Below are 17,894 nucleotides of genomic sequence, written 5' to 3'. Positions count from 1 at the left end.
AAACTGCTGACTCCAACTCCTTCAATCTAAGTTTTGTCATTTCATCTTTGATTATTGTAACATCTTCTTGTACTACTGAAAGGGAAGAGGCCAGCTCTGCAACTGAGGCGTTGGTGGAATTTACTACTCCCAGTATATCTGAGAGTTTTTGGTTAATGATATCCAGACCTTCACTCTGGGGCATGGTAGATTTGGATGTGTCCTGATCTATCCGAGGCGTATTGTCATCTCCCAGCTCAACCAGTGGAACTGTTCTCTGCAACCCCACCCCCACCTAAAACATTAGTAGAACTAAAGACACACAAGTAGGAACTAAAAACATTGACTAAAAATCTGTAAAATACCTTCCATGCTTATGTGTACTCATACGGATGTACTTCTAAGGTATTACTTTACCTGAAGGCCTGTAGCAACATCTTTGATGTTCTTCCATCCCCACGTATTATTATGAGAAATGATTCCAACTTTCACCATGAGTGCAATCAATACAGCTTGCCTGGGAGAAAATGAAGACATGAATTATTATACAGAATGCAAAGTCTAATGGCATCAGGTACGCTACACCCTGGATGAAGGAAGACTAACACAAGCACATGCACAGCCTCATAACTATCAGTCTGCAAGTTTCTGAAACAGTAAGGCAGAAGATCTAAAGAAGCAGGAGCCTTTCACACATCGGTTTGTTGGGCAGTAATAGGGATTTCAAATGTGTGTACTATCATGTGCCTTATTTCTAACAAATATATTCTGTCCTCCATAAAACACCCTTGAAAACACAGCAGGTCCCGCTGGATGACTAATACCTCCAATGAGCCGACTTGATTATGTAGTTTCTACCACCTCTTGCTAACAGAATTTTATCCCACCTTTATTTCGATGTGAGATAAATTGAAAGGGGTTCATCTCGGCTGTTACTAAGGTGAGATGAGACACAGTCCCGACCACCTCCTGGTTGGGAAGCAGCAGAGTGCTCTGGCACTCTGCTCTTTCAGCAGATCTCAATGCAGTGCATGAGAGCTACGGAAACAGCGTAGCACAGCAAGCCATGCGATTTCTGAGCAAAGGAAACAATATAGCTTCCTGTGCTACACTGTTTCCGTAGCTCTCACGCACCAGGAGGTGGTCGGGACTGTGTCTCATCTCGCCTTAGTAACGGCGAGCTGAATTAATCCCTTTAAATTATTATGTGTGCCATCTTACTTGAGCTATTATATGCTGTACAGCAGCCATCATGGGCCAAATACACAATAGTCTTTCTGGAGCTCATTGACTTCTATGGGAGAGTTTCTAGGCATGATCTGTATGACCTGTGTAGGGCTTACTTATACACGGAGGAAGTAGAGGAGCTGCCACATTACCTACTGTGGGAGATTTATCAAAACTGGTGCAAAGGAAAACTAACTTAGTGGCCCATAGCAATCAGATCGATCCTTTCATTTTGCAAATGATCTATGAAAAGTGAAAGGTGGAATTGGTTGCTATTGGCAATTAAGTCAGTTTTCCTTTGCACAGGTTTTGATAAATTGAGATTTATGCATTCTATCGTCATTATATGTTCATTGTTTGGAGAATAAAGCAAAAGCAGAATTTAAAAATAAATATTCTTCAGGTTTTTTTTTGCTGCAAATTTGGTCTGACCCTTTGCAAGGGCCAAGGCTGACTATACCCTATATCCTAGGTATATGTGTCACCATGGCTTTATTTGTAACATCGACCCCTGGTGGAGAGCTTTTTATGTTTGTCTGTGAGAGCAGAAGTAGTCCATGGCCTGTTTATATCTATCACAGCGTGGTGTTTGACCTCTAACTTATGATCATATTGTATGTCATGGACTTTGAAAATATTCCACTACAATATAGGCCATGTATCAATGCCACCATCCAGGTTATTTGACGTACTTCGAATGGTTCTTCTTATGTGCTGCAGAAGGGGACACGACCTTCTGGATGCTTTGTACTGCCGATTTATTAATTCTATGTCATTACACTCGTATTCATTAACAGTGGGGCAATGTGATGGGAACTACAATACACACGCTCTGCCCCTGATTTAAACTGGTGTACTACTCGCCGTTCTTCATATATGACCTTCGTAATCTTGGATTAATAGGATACAAATCCCTACCTTACCTCATCTTACTTTGTAAAACAATGAAGCTACTGTACGGAGGTTTCAATAACCAAAGCCACCCATACCAGAAAGAAACAAAGACGACCATCTTGACACACAGGAATTTGCCAACTGGTTTAATAGGATTCAGCTCTTCCTTCAGCACTTTGTAGAACAGGACAAGACAGTACATAGCAAACTGCAAAAGAAAAAAAAAGTGCCATACAGACAAATATTCAGTTTAGGAAAACAAAGTAGAATTCAGTACACAGGGTTGAATTTTGGATTATACTTAGAGATAAGCAAATTGATTTGTCTCATCAACAAGAGTTCTTCACCTGTGAGGAGATGTCCCCGCTGCTGAAGCATCTCCCCACTGCTGCTTGCTTGATAGGGCCAGACATCTCACGCCTGCACCGTGTAGCGGCGCAAGCACAGAGGCTCTGCTTCGCTTCCAGTGCAGCAACTGTTCATGTGCTGCTATTTGTATAAAATTGATTCACTCATCTCTAATTCTACTCTGACCCCAAGTATACTGAAAGGATAAGCAAGCGCATACTAAATGGTCTTTTAGAACAACTGACAGAATTCTCCTTTACAGAACAGTTCCACCCAAAACCTAAAGCGGCGGTCAGGTCTTCTCAAGGTTGTCAACCTGATTTTTTCTGTACAACTCATCTATAGAGCAAAGACACCAACATTTTTTACAAACAAATTGAAAAACCAAAATGTATGATAAAGATGGTGAGCAATACATATTTATAGCTCAATATGTCTGCACATTAGTAGTATCTACTATGAACTGTAAAATGAAATGATGAGAATTCCAGTCACAGCAGCCATCATATACTATTTGGGCCTGGCTATGTCTTACAGTAAAATAGTGATTGATATATCATTTTATGGGAAGAAATTCAATAAAACTTGTAATTGATACATTTAAATCTCTGTTATTTCTGACTTCAGTTGTACACAGGGGTACACCACCCCTGTGTACAACTGAGGTCAGAAATAACAGATTTAAATTGATAACACCTATCAATTATACATACAATCCCTGTGTAAGTGTGTATACATAGATAGCTGTCAGTCACTGATAGGCATAGATGGGGAGGTGTTATCAGTGATTGATAGCATTCTCTGTGTAAATGTGTATACATATATAGCCGTCAGTCACTGATACCTGTACACAGGGGAGGTGTTATCAGTGATTAATAGCATTCTCTGTGTAAATGTGTATACATATATAGCCGTCAGTCACTGATACCTGTACACAGGGGAGTTATCATCAGTGATTAATAGCATTCTCTGTGTGTGTATACATAGATAGCTGTCAGTCACTGGTAGCTGTATACAGGGGAGTTGTTATCAGTGATAAATAGCATTCTCTGTGTGTGTATACATAGATAGCTGTCAGTCACTGGTAGCAGTATACAGGGGAGTGGTTATCAGTGATTAATAGCATTCTCTGTGTAAGTGTGTATGCATAGATAGCTGTCAGTCACTGATAGCTGTACACAGGAAAGGTGTTATCAGTGACACACACATGGAGTGTTTTCAATAGCTGATAACATCTTCCATATGAATAATGAAATTACAAATTTACTGAATTTATTCCCAGAAAACGATATATCAATCTGCTAAGCTCATGCTGCCTGTAGACTGCACTGCATTTCATTGTGATAGATTCTCTTTAAATTGGTGCTCTGTGGTAGGCTGTAATCCATAACTAATCAGCAATAATAACCACAGCACTCCTTGCAAACTTTAAAAAAATGCATATTTCCTTTATTTATCCATCCACCATCACAGGGCCAAATTTTATGTCATCCTGGATGGATAAATAAAGGATATATGCATTAATTACAAGTTTACATGGTGTTATTGTTACCGATTTCGTGTTACAACTAAAATATTGCTATATGTTAAAAAGTCATTGAGAAATTAGAGCAGAAGCCAGAGTTGTGTAATTATATATTCTGCTTACAGAGCGTTTTTCCCATAATACTATATATCAAACTGCTCAGCTCCTCCTGCTCTATAACCTGCTCTAAAATCTGCCTGCAGATTGCACTGCATTTTGTGGCGACAGGTCCTCTTTGGCACCAGCCAGATTGCAGACCAATCTGCAGACAGATTGCAGATTGCAGAGGTTTACAAGTAAAGCCTGTATTACACAGCCGACGTGGCAGACGATTGTCGGGAAGGAAGCGTTCCCTCCCGGTAATCGCCTGGTGACTAGTGGAGGAGACTGCTGCTATTACATGCATCAATCTCCTCCACAGCATGGGGAGGAGGGATCGTTATGCCATCACTCCCCCGATGATGTACAGTGGTTTGTGGGCGGTAGATAGTGATTAGACACCACAATCGACTCCTGCAAACGATCATTTTTTAACATGTCTAGAGATTTGGATTGCCCGATGATTGATGCTTGTTCATCGAGCAGTATTACACTGCAAGATGATCGCTAACAAGCATTCATACGAACGCTAGTTGTGTAATACTGGCTTTAATCACACAAAAAACCTTGTGCTGATATAGCCTGATAAGATAAGCTATGTCTGCAGAAGCAGTGTCTGCAAATATACTTAACCCTTAGGATAACAGAGGTTTTTCATTTTTGCGTTTTTCATTTATTTTCGCTATCTTCCTGAAGCCATAACTCCATATGAGGGCTTGCTATTTGCGGGAAAATTTGTACTTTCTAATGCCAGCATTTAATATGGCATAATATTTAGTTGGAGGCAGGAAACAAAATCCTCCACAGTTTTACGGGTTTTGTCCCTACAGCATACCCTTTGCTGCAAAACTGACCCTTCATTCTCTGGGTCAGTATGATTACAACGATACCACATATGTATAGGTTTTAGATGTTTAAATACAGAAAAAATAAAATTAAAACTTAAGATTTTTTTTTTTACATCACCATATTCTGACCCCCATAACTTGTATAGTTATATCTACTGAGCTGTGTGTGGGCTCAATTGTTGCAGGATGATCTGTAGTTTATATTGATACCATTTTGCAGTGTGTGTCTTTATCAAATTTTATTCAATTTTTTGGGGTTAGTGAAGGAATGAAGAAATGGCGAATAGGCCATTTTGATACGTTTTTCTGTTGCGCCATTCACAGTATTGGAAAAATATTTTTATATTTTAATAGTACAGGCATTTTCAGATACTGTGACACCCATGATGTTTAGATTTATTATTATTTATGTATTTACAGATGTAGCAGGGTTAACACAAACTCTACTCAAATTTCTTAACTCATCACGTTATCTCGAAACAAAAGCTATTGAAGAGCAATTGAAGGTGTTTGCTTAACGCATTTAGTTTAGATCACACATCTCATAAAGTATGTGTGTTAACTCTACTATATATGTACGTTTTTATTCTAAGGAAAGGGTGGGGAATTAAATATTTTATTTTTTTTATTGACTTTAAAAAAATACAAATTGTAGCCCCTTTAGGAGGCCACAATGTCCACTACTTTGTTTTTTATAGAATATTATCCTACTCCAAAAAGGAGTATAGCAATATGTAGATTGCTGATTTCCTACATTGGCCTGCCACCTGCTGGCCAACATAGGAATTACAGCTCTAATAGGCTGGGTCTCTTCAGAGACCCAGCCTATTAGAATTAATTACCCAATCACAGCACAGGAATGCAGTATTTTTGCCCCTCTAGATGCCGTTATCACACTTGATCACAGCATCTAAAGGCTGTAATGTCCGTAATCGACATTATTGCCGATCACAGACATAAGCTGTGGACCTCTGCTGTTTTAAACGTGTGCAGTGGGCGCCATGTTTAAAGATCGCACCAGCACCGTACTTGTACATCGCTGGTAGCAAACAGGTTAAAGGAAGACTCTCACCTGGTTTGGGCCCACTAAACCAACAACATGTCAAGACGCTGGGATTTAGGGTCCCAAATCTGCCCATATCAGACCTATCTGTGCTTGCAACGTATGGTAAATGAAGATCTAACTTGCCAGATGTGCTCAGGATTCATCTCCATGGCATCAGGTGCATGTGCATTGCACTGGTGAAGCAGAAGAAGGTACACCTTGCTTCAATGTGCAGGACATGTGCAGTGAACACATGTACAGGGAAGTGAGGTGCACAGTCCTTGGCTTCATAGGAGCAATACACATGCATCCAATGTCACTGGAGGGGAATCCCAGACTCATCTGCTAGTAAAGTACATCTTCACTTACCGTACTTTGTGTGGATGGACAAGCTTTGATATAGGCAGGTTTGGGACCCTAAAGTGCAGCTTGGTAGTTTAATGGCTCCAGACCAGGTGACAGCTTCCCTTTAAATATATTTGCAGACACTGTGCCTGATTAAGGTTTACACATGTTATCTTATCGGTCTATTGATTCCCTTTAAAACCTTTACATTATTAAAAGGGCTTCTCCGGGAAGGATTTAAAATGACTGCCAGCAACCTGTCCAAGAATGTGAGCAGGACTGGCTACCTAGGGAGGTGAGGGGAGGTGGCCCCACTACACATTGGTGAGTTTTCCTTTCAGGCTGCTCAGCCATGATGGCATATCATAGGCAGGATCACATCATTACATCTATTGTAGAGCAGTGCAGTGTGCAGGCAGCTCTGCAAGTGGTGGTAACCAGTCCTTCTCACATTTTAATGTGCACATAGACAGAAATGTCCTTTAAAGGCAGTCACACAATATACTCCACATTATATTGTATATATACACATCTGCATACATCTTTCTGTGAGCCACTCACCAATTGCGAGGCATTGTTAATTATCACCAAGTATGTCCATGCATTTTTTAGATTAAAATCTCCTTCACCATAGATGCCAGTCAACTGACAAATCCTAAAGACAACACAAGTGTAAGCAGCTGGTTATCAATGTTTCCCCACATTGTAGTTATTCCTCAGATTCATACCTCACCCCGATATGGGCAGACTAAAAACATAATGTACATGCACTGCTAAATCCACCCCCTGAAGGAGGCATGTTGGGGTGCATGCCATTCCTGTGGTTCTTGGGCAATATACATGTTTAGACCTCTCTTTATTCTTCACATGCCTATCACTTCAGAACATGAAGGCTCTATTGCATTTTGCCTCAATAATAGTTTGGTATATAGTGGGACCGTGTAAAAAACTTCTTTCTGATCTTAGTATATATGCCCCTTGTAAGCTCTGCCATTTCCTCTTTGTGGAACTCATTTTTAATATATATATTTTAATATGTACTTGACAAAGGTGGATTTTTCTGCTTCGGCGTCTGCGTCAGAAATCCCAGGCTGATCCTCGAATTTCTGCCGCAGAGATCCCCATATGGATTTAGCCCCGTTCAATGTGGCTAAACTGCGTGTAGCCACCTGCTGCAGCAAGAACTGACATGTCTTTTCTTTTTAACTACAATGTGGACTTTAAATGAGCTATATAACAGATTTCCATTGAGAAATAATGACGGGTGGAACACATGCAATTCTTAGCACGGAATGCATGCCAAAATCTACATGGAAAAGTCTGCGGTGTGAACATGCCCTAAAGGCTGTCCATGCATTTTTTAGACCTGGAAGTTTAAATGGTAAATCCTAATATGTTAAAAAGTGATCTTGCTTTGTGCTATACAGGGAGAAAACTTCTAGACTGAATCTTCACAGCTTTATTTGCAGCGTTTTAAGCCGAAGCCAGCAATGAGTACAAATGAGAGAAGACACTTTGGTCATTAGAAGATGTGTCTGGGGGTGTTCTATCTCTACCTGTCTGATGGGAATGATGAATGGATTTCAATATGCTGATCCTTTGTTCTCAAAGGAGAAAGATTGCTGCCAGAGGTTTCTCCTGGCCCTGGTATTTTTATTTTTTTAAATACTAGAGTCTTATCACCTGTGGAGGAAAGATCATTCCTTCAGTACTTACCAATCCATCACGCTGCCGATGCCAGTCTGAGCGCAGAGGAGACGGCGGCATTGGTGGCGCAATGGAGGGTAAGTACTAAGGAAACAATATTTTGTCCGCAGGTGATAGGACTCTCTATGATATTTGAACTTTTAGCAAGAAATATGGGCTCAGTCGTATTTTTCCACATTGATGGGTTTTCAGATTTTGAGAAGCTTCAGAAGCCTGCTTTCAGACTTTCCACAGGAACACACTCCCCCATAGTGTCTACATACGAATATCTGTATCACTTTTTAAAAATACAGCGTAGGTAGTGCAACCTTTTAGCACAGCAAAATACAAAGATCTTAAGACAACACAAAACACACTACTAAAGTGCCGAGACTGCATTATATACTTACAAAGCAATTATAGTGGTAACTGGTCGAACTACTGTATACTGGAGCACGCCCAATTTACATCGAAACAACAGCACACTGCAAGACAATTCACATACATTATAAAAGCTTCATCCCCGCCACCTGTATACATCCCATTACTGGGCTAATATTTCATCCAGAAATGGTTCTGCTCCTATAGGTAAATATTGAAAATTTATTATTTAAATTACACTTTTCTAATAAATGAAAAACAGATATAATTCCTTATTTATGACAAATTCTCTTCTGATGAGTCTTAATTATAGCTGTTGTTCCCACATGACTATCACAAAGTCCAGAAGAGTATAAATCACCTAGAGGAAAGGGGTGTATTACTGCATAAGGGTACTTTCACACTAGTGTTGTTTGAATCCGACAGGCAGTTTCGGCAACAGAACTGCCTGCCGGATCCGGCAAACCGTATATAAACGGATAGCTGTTTTTTCCGGATCCGTCTCATCCGGAATAACAGATCCGGTATTCAAAGATCAAAAGAGAAACTAGCTCCTCCTATACCTCGGCGCATGCGCAGACCGGAAAACCGTATCCGGCGACGTGGCAATTTCCAAAACACTTGGTACCGGATCCGGCATTAATACATCTCTATGGAAATTAATGCCGGATCAAGTACCATACAAGGGAGAGAACAGAAGACATCCTGATGCATACTGAACGGATTGCTTTCCATTCAGAATGCATTAGGGAAAAACTGGTGCTTTTTTTTCCCGGTATTGAGACCCTTTACCGGATTTTAATACCAGAAAAGAATAACGCTAGTGTAAAAGTACCCCTACAAGTTTGAAAGATTTGTCCTGTTAAGGTACTTTCACATTAGCGTTATTCTTTTCCGGCATTGAAATCCGGTAAAGGGTCTCAATACCGGAAAAAAACGCATCAGTTCTGTCCTAATGCATTCTGAATGGAAAGCAATCCGTTCACTATACATCAGGATGTCTTCAGTTCAGTCAATGTACGGTATTTGACCGGACAAAATACTGCAGCATGCTGAGGTATTTTTTCTGGCCAAAATCCCGGATCAATACCGCACTTGCCAGGATTAAATTCTATAGAGATGTATTAGTGCCAGATCCAGTACCAAATGTTTCGGAAATTGCCGCATCCGGTTTTCCGGTCTGCGCATGTGCCGGGATATAGGAGGAGCGGGTTTATCTTTTGATCTACCGTATGAAAACTGCCTGCCGGATTCTAACACTAGTGTGAAAGTACCCTAAAGCTGGATGGCAATTCTTTAAGCCAAAAAGTGAAAAACCCAAAATTCCACACTGTTTGTCAGTATTTTCTGCATGTCCCTGAATCTTGCATAGGGTGTTCAGGCCCATTTTATCAGAATTATAATTTACATAAACGTGTCAATAGATCAAACGGCTAATGATAAAATGCTTGTTTGTTTGTCATTTTTATACAGACATAAAAATTCTCATTAGTCGGGAGCACATCTCTTCATGTAAATGGGGTAAACTGCTGACAACAAATGATCGTTCATATGAACCTCTTATAACAAATGCAGCATTAAAATGAAAATAAATTAGCGCTAAACGACTTGCTACAATGTCAAATGGAGCGTGTTACTGGCAGATTATCTGCCTGTGTAAATGGGCCTTTAAAGGGGTTGGACAATTTGTAAAAATATTTTGCACTAGGCCCTAATCTAGATGTATGTCACACTATAACTTACCCTAGCCACACAGCAAAAGGCCCCCGGTGCCCAATGGTGGGCCGTATAAACATCTACAACGCTGGGCCGCTAGGACCACATGGGGCATGATGGAGCATCAATGGTTACTAGTGCTGTTCCTGGATGAAACCTCTTCTGTGCTACCGCATGTTCATTTAGGCTACATGGCGACATGTGTTACGTGACAAAAACGGTTCAACTATGCTGCAATACGTGTACATTTTTTGTAATGACAGGTCAATGGAGTGGCACTGCGACAGGCGCAAAAAAATCCAACTTGCATGTTGTGTCATAGGCGCAGTGCTACACCATTAATTATCGTTACAAAAAAACGTGTAACTTTTCTGCGACAAGAAGCCTTACTGTTCATGGTATGTAAGAAAGCTGCTCCAAAAGCAGAATACAGAGCTTTTCCTCATTTCCAAAAACCTGGAATATGTATCACTTCCATTTATAAAACAGGGCGATTACTTACTCTCCCATAGGCCAAGGAGGAAAACAACACAGAGGAGGTAGGTGTCTCTGCTGATCTTTTGCTTCAAGCACCAGTGCCAGATTTGGACAGCGATTTGTTAAATAGTTCAAGAGGAAAATCATGAAGTTGTAGATAACATAGGCTTCGTAGCACTCTCTGCAGGTGTCCACATATATGGCAATGTCAGGATACTTCAAGGCAATCCACTGTAGTACAGACAGAGTGATATAAAACAGAGGAGAAGGCATTTTACAGAAATACAAGATGCAAAATAGTCATGAAATAACCCTCGCCCCATCAGCAAATAATGGTGCATATGGGAAGCAAATTATAGCTACACATAAGGGATCATTTGAGATATTAAGTAGTAAACGAAATTCATATTAAAGGGGTTCCCTGGGAATTAAGAAAATGAAAATACTTAAATACAATTGCCTAAAATAACAAATAAATGTATATACTCAACAGTTTCCTCCTCTGCTGCATCTGAAATGCACTCTGGTCCTCAACGCTGCTCTTTGTTTTTCTGGCTGCAGCAGTGACATTCTGTGCACACAAGTCCCCGCTGCAGCCAATCACTAGCCTCAGCAGAGATGTCCTGTGCATGGCTGAGGTCAGGGATTGGCTGCAGCAGTGCAGCCAAGATGATGTCAGCAGCGGAAGGAACTTCGTGCAGTGCTTGCAGAAACAGGGAAGAAAACAGGTGAGTATCCACTCATTTGTTGGGCAGCATGGCGGCTCAGTGGTTAGCACAATTGCCTTGCAGCGCTGGGGTCCGGGGCTCTAATCTGACCAAAGACAACCTCTGCATGGAGTTTGTATGTTCTCCCCGTGTTTGCGGGGGTTTCCTCTGGGTACATCCCACACTCCAAAGACATCCTGATTGCTAGCCCCAGTGGGGACAGTGTGATGCTAATGTCTGAAAAGCGCTGCCGAATATAGTAGCGCTATATAAGTGCATAAAGAAATTAATAAAAAAAAAAAGTAAATAAATTTTGTTTACGTCATTTACAGGGATTGCTTGATTTTTTTAATTATTCGAACAACCACTTTAATATGAATATCACGAGGAGAGAATAGACTAGCTATGCAGTCAGATATCTTTATAAGTAAACCATTAGCAATGCCTGGAATGTGTACAGCCTACAATATAAGCAAAGCATCAAACAACACTTACACTGTCTACACTGTAAATGGGCACCATCCACAGGATACTGTTCAAGAAAAGAAAAGAAAGACTGTTCAGAAAAAAATACCACAACAGCGGGGTGCATGATCTCTGAAATGAAATAACTATCGTACCGTATGATGGGCTTTTGCAGTTCAGGCTGCGTGTAGTGAACCAAGTGCTGCAGAATTCCCCATAGGGAGATTGGTATAGTCATGAGCACAAATATGCCAGCAATAAACCAGGCTTTGTCGTGCACGCCAACCTGCAAGAGAGCAAATACAGGCTTCATTAGTCATACAAATGCAAAAACAAGCTCCGTACTCTTTATGAGGTCCTGATGCAAGGGGCGTTCCAATCTAATGGCGATATATTCATTCTCTACATGTAGGCAAGAATGGTCCCATTCACTGACAGCAAGCAGGTAACCTGAATCTCTATCTACGAATTTGACCGCGCAGCCGCAGTGGAAAAGGAGAGAGGAGGAGAGTAAACGGGCGGGCAGAGGCACACGGAGGGCGGGGTTATGAGCCGTTGAGGAGGTGCTGCCTGGGGCTCGGACGATTGAGACGCCGCCCTGGGCACTTGAGAGGGCACATTTACAGAATCTTAAGGGTACATGCACACGTTCAGGATTCATGTGCGGAGAATCCGCACTGATATCCGCAGGTGTTCGCAGGCAAATCTGTGCGGTCAATCCGCATTAATTGGTGCGGATTTGCATACGGATTTGGGTGCGGATTTGGTGCGGATTTCACTAAGTGAATGAAGAAAATCCGGTCAGGAAAAAAAAAATTAATTGACATGTCGCGGATTTTAAAATCCGCACCGCAGGTCAAAATCCGCGCGGAAAAAATCTGCATCGTGTGCATTGAGAATTTCAAATTCTCATAGAATACAATGGACATGACCTACGGTGCGGATTTTCCGCACGCAAATCCGCGCGCAAAATCCGCACGCAATCCTGATCGTGTGCAGGGGGCCTAAAAGTTCATTTTTGGCTGAAAGAAAACTCCATTAGATACAACAAAGGTACCGTTTTTAAGTTCTGGGTGGCACATATAACGCTATTTGATCAGTCTAATATGCTCAAATGTGGTGACAGACTCCCTTTAATGTAAAACTGGATTCCTACAGGTGGTAACAGCTGAGACCTTACTGTGGATATATAGAAAGTACACTATTGCAACCATCTATCCCTGTCTGTACAGCCAATCAATAACTATACTGCTGATCAGCTTACATTTTTAAACATCCACTTATGATCTTAATATCCACAGGCTATATTGGCTGAGAACCAATCAAGGGGCTACCTAAGGGCAACTGCACCACTGATGAACTGAGATTTTCACATTTTAAGGCCTCATGCACACGACCGCTTTTTTTTCCGGTCCGCAAAACGGATTTCCGTTGTTCCGTGATCGTTTTTTCGTCCGTGGGTCTTCCTTGATTTTTGGAGGATCCACGGACATGAAAAAAAAAGGCCTCATACACACGACCGTTGTGTGCATCCGCGACCGTTGTTCCGTTTTTTTCCGCAGATCCATTGACTTTCAATGGGTCCGTGGAAAAATCGGAAAATGCACCGTTTTGCAGCCGCATCCGTGTTTCCTGTCCGTCAAAAAAATATGACCTGTCCTATTTTTTTGACTGACAACGGTTCACGGACCCATTCAAGTCAATGGGTCCGTGAAAAAACACGGATACACACAAGATTGCCATCCGCGTCTGTCATCCTTGTCCGTAGGCTACTTTCACACAGACGGATCCGCTGATCCGTCTGCATAAAAGCTTTTTAGACCTGTATTTAAGTCATTGGTGGCCAGTGCAGCCGGCCCCCCTCCCTTGTATTTAACACATTGGTGGCCAGTGCAGCCGGCCCCCCTCCCTTGTATTTAACACATTGGTGGCCAGTACGGCCGGCCCCCCCTCCCTCCCTTCCTTGTATTTAACACATTGGTGGCCAGTACGGCCGGCCCCCCCTCCCTCCCTTCCTTGTATTTAACACATTGGTGGCCAGCGGATCAGTCTGTGTGAAAGTAGCCTACGGACAAGGATGACGGACGCGGATGGCAATCTTGTGTGCATCCGTGTTTTTTCACGGACCCATTGACTTGAATGGGTCCGTGAACCGTTGTCTGTCAAAAAAATAGGACAGGTATTTTTTTGACGGACAGGAAACACGGATCACGGATGCGGCTGCAAAACTGTGCATTTTCCGATTTTTCCACGGACCCATTGAAAGTCAGTGGGTCCGCGAAAAAAAACTGAAAACGGAACAACGGCCGCGGATGCACACAACGTGTGCATGAGGCCTAACTCCTATAAATAACGGAGAAACAGTGGCTTTGCCCTAGGAGGGTCAATCCTGAATATCTTACCACCGCCAGTGATCGAGCTTTGCATTTTTATTTATACTCCCACCTTACACATCCTGGTGGATCGTCCACACTTTTTGCTATTTATTATATATATATTTTTTTTTTATAGTCTATCAACCACATCTATCCATACATAATTTCCCACTGGCTGGTCGACTTAGTCAGACTTAGAGCACGATGACAATAGACGGGTGAGCATCAAAAAAAAAAAAACAAAAAAAAAAAAAAAAAAACCAGTATCTCACTACCACATTGTCAGCACTAGTGTTATCTGTGGTTTTACATAGGACTGCAGGTAACACTACTACATTTTCGGTAATCAGAGAGCCATCACTGTGTTATCTGTGCTGTTACATAGGACTGCAGGGGACATTTACTATATTATCTGTACTTAGAGATTTATCACTGTGTTATCTGTGGTTTTACATAGGACTGCAAATTATATCAACAACATTATCTGTACTTGTACCGCCCCAGAACTGGCAGGACAGTCTCCGAGTTGGGTGACTGTCCTGCCTAGCTGGGAGGGCTGTGGCATGTCTTGCTCTTACCTATCTCTGCATTTTTAGGATGCAGAGACAGTTGAGTGCAATGGTGCTGCCATGTGTGTTCAGGGCCGTTGCAAGGATTTTTGCCGCCCTAGGCAAGATAAAAATTGCCGCCCCCCCTATCAGATGATCTGCCCATATCATGACATCACATATGTTCCACCCCTTTCTCAGCATTTAAATTAAAAGAACTGCTATGTTTCCCTTAGGGTTAATCCAGCTTCTTGTAGCTGCCTCCCTGACAGCCGCTAGAGGTGCTTCCGCGATTCTCAATGTGAAAATTACAGTGGGAAGACGCGGAACATAGTTTTGAATGCGTGCGCATGCGCAGCTGAGAGGAGGATCGGGGAGAAGAGTTCCCAGTGCCGGCGCTGGAGAAAGGTAAGTGGCTGAAGGGGTTTTAACCCCTTCAGCCCAGTGGGAGGGGGACACGAGGGTGCCCCACACCTAACAACTATATAGTGCCAGGAAAATGAGTTTGTTTTCCTGTCACTATAGTGCTCCTTTACCACCAGTACTGCACAGGGTCTTCTCTGCAGGAACAGGCTATAGACACCAGTACCACTACATTAAACTGTACTGGTTCTGGGACTATAGTGTCCTTTTAGGCTCCATTCACACGTCCGCAATTTCGTTCTGCATTTTGCGGAACGGAATTGCAAACCCATTTATTCCTATGGGGAAGCACGAAGTGCTGCCCGGACACGAAATTGCGGATCCGCACTTCCGTTTCGCAAAAAAATAGAACATGTCCTATACTTGTCTGGACAAGAACAGGCATATTCTATTAGTGCCGGCACTAAATGTGCGGTCCACAAAATGCAGAACGCACATTGCCACTTTCCGTGTTTTGCGGATCCGCGGCTACGTGTATCCGCAAAACAGGTTGCGGATGTGTGAATGGAGCCTTAATGTGAGGTAAATTAGTTTCCAATGTAGTATTAATAACTAAACAATTACATAATAAACATATTGCATTGTCTACTTACCACCAGGACAATAAGATGATCTGGTCTCTGGCTGCAGTCTGGCTCTGGGGACTCCCTCGTCACTCTCTTCTCTCTCGCCCCCCTCCCTCGTCACTCTCTTCTCTCTCGCCCCCCTCCCTCGTCACTCTCTTCTCTCTCGCCCCCCTCCCTCGTCACTCTCTTCTCTCTCGCCCCCCTCCCTCGTCACTCTCTTCTCTCTCGCCCCCCTCCCTCGTCACTCTCTTCTCTCTCGCCCCCCTCCCTCGTCACTCTCTTCTCTCTCGCCCCCCTCCCTCGTCACTCTCTTCTCTCTCGCCCCCCTCCCTCGTCACTCTCTTCTCTCTCGCCCCCCTCCCTCGTCACTCTCTTCTCTCTCGCCCCCCTCCCTCGTCACTCTCTTCTCTCTCGCCCCCCTCCCTCGTCACTCTCTTCTCTCTCGCCCCCCTCCCTCGTCACTCTCTTCTCTCTCGCCCCCCTCCCTCGTCACTCTCTTCTCTCTCGCCCCCCTCCCTCGTCACTCTCTTCTCTCTCGCCCCCCTCCCTCCTCACTCTCTTCTCTCTCGCCCCCCTCCCTCGTCACTCTCTTCTCTCTCGCCCCCCTCCCTCGTCACTCTCTTCTCTCTCGCCCCCCTCCCTCGTCACTCTCTTCTCTCTCGCCCCCCTCCCTCGTCACTCTCTTCTCTCTCGCCCCCCTCCCTCGTCACTCTCTTCTCTCTCGCCCCCCTCCCTCGTCACTCTCTTCTCTCTCGCCCCCCTCCCTCGTCACTCTCTTCTCTCTCGCCCCCCTCCCTCGTCACTCTCTTCTCTCTCGCCCCCCTCCCTCGTCACTCTCTTCTCTCTCGCCCCCCTCCCTCGTCACTCTCTTCTCTCTCGCCCCCCTCCCTCGTCACTCTCTTCTCTCTCGCCCCCCTCCCTCGTCACTCTCTTCTCTCTCGCCCCCCTCCCTCGTCACTCTCTTCTCTCTCGCCCCCCTCCCTCGTCACTCTCTTCTCTCTCGCCCCCCTCCCTCGTCACTCTCTTCTCTCTCGCCCCCCTCCCTCGTCACTCTCTTCTCTCTCGCCCCCCTCCCTCGTCACTCTCTTCTCTCTCGCCCCCCTCCCTCGTCACTCTCTTCTCTCTCGCCCCCCTCCCTCGTCACTCTCTTCTCTCTCGCCCCCCTCCCTCGTCACTCTCTTCTCTCTCGCCCCCCTCCCTCGTCACTCTCTTCTCTCTCGCCCCCCTCCCTCGTCACTCTCTTCTCTCTCGCCCCCCTCCCTCGTCACTCTCTTCTCTCTCGCCCCCCTCCCTCGTCACTCTCTTCTCTCTCGCCCCCCTCCCCTCGTCACTCTCTTCTCTCTCGCCCCCCTCCCTCGTCACTCTCTTCTCTCTCGCCCCCCTCCCTCGTCACTCTCTTCTCTCTCGCCCCCCTCCCTCGTCACTCTCTTCTCTCTCGCCCCCCTCCCTCGTCACTCTCTTCTCTCTCGCCCCCCTCCCTCGTCACTCTCTTCTCTCTCGCCCCCCTCCCTCGTCACTCTCTTCTCTCTCGCCCCCCTCCCTCGTCACTCTCTTCTCTCTCGCCCCCCTCCCTCGTCACTCTCTTCTCTCTCGCCCCCCTCCCTCGTCACTCTCTTCTCTCTCGCCCCCCTCCCTCGTCACTCTCTTCTCTCTCGCCCCCCTCCCTCGTCACTCTCTTCTCTCTCGCCCCCCTCCCTCGTCACTCTCTTCTCTCTCGCCCCCCCTCCCTCGTCACTCTCTTCTCTCTCGCCCCCCTCCCTCGTCACTCTCTTCTCTCTCGCCCCCCTCCCTCGTCACTCTCTTCTCTCTCGCCCCCCTCCCTCGTCACTCTCTCTCTCTCGCCCCCCTCCCTCCCTCCCTCGTCACTCTCTTCTCTCTCGCCCCCCTCCCTCCCTCCCTCCCTCGTCACTCTCTTCTCTCTCGCCCCCCTCCCTCGTCACTCTCTTCTCTCTCGCCCCCCTCCCTCGTCACTCTCTTCTCTCTCCCCCCCTCCCTCCCTCCCTCCCTCGTCACTCTCTTCTCTCTCGCCCCCCTCCCTCCCTCCCTCGTCACTCTCTTCTCTCTCGCCCCCCCTCCCTCCCTCCCTCGTCACTCTCTTCTCTCTCCCCTTCCTCGCCTCCCCTCACTCGCCTCCCCCCCCCTCCCTCGTCACTCTCTTCTCTCTCGCCCCCCCCCTCCCTCCCTCCCTCCCTCGTCACTCTCTTCTCTCTCGCCCCCCTCCCTCCCTCCCCTCCCTCGTC

The 17,894-nt window shown here is 44.8% G+C and overlaps 1 protein-coding gene across 1 annotated transcript in view; it reads right to left on the bottom strand.

Annotated features, from left to right (window-relative positions):
* The window catches only part of TMEM184C (transmembrane protein 184C), a 165,889-nt gene that overhangs the window by 11,694 nt on the left and 136,301 nt on the right, over nt 1-17,894 (bottom strand). Inside the window, exons 2-8 of the mRNA XM_040418523.1 lie at nt 11,898-12,028; nt 11,773-11,809; nt 10,596-10,801; nt 8,407-8,481; nt 6,872-6,965; nt 2,196-2,308; nt 397-496 (exon numbers count right to left, since the gene is read on the bottom strand). Of these exons, the coding sequence (XP_040274457.1) occupies nt 397-496; nt 2,196-2,308; nt 6,872-6,965; nt 8,407-8,481; nt 10,596-10,801; nt 11,773-11,809; nt 11,898-12,028 (756 nt within the window). The remainder of the gene's footprint in view (nt 1-396; nt 497-2,195; nt 2,309-6,871; nt 6,966-8,406; nt 8,482-10,595; nt 10,802-11,772; nt 11,810-11,897; nt 12,029-17,894) is intronic.

This window comes from Bufo bufo, chromosome 2, assembly GCF_905171765.1.
Source record: "Bufo bufo chromosome 2, aBufBuf1.1, whole genome shotgun sequence".
NCBI classification, from domain to species: Eukaryota; Metazoa; Chordata; class Amphibia; order Anura; family Bufonidae; genus Bufo; species Bufo bufo.
Note: the sequence above shows the minus strand (reverse complement) of the source record. Positions and strands in the feature narration are given on the sequence as shown.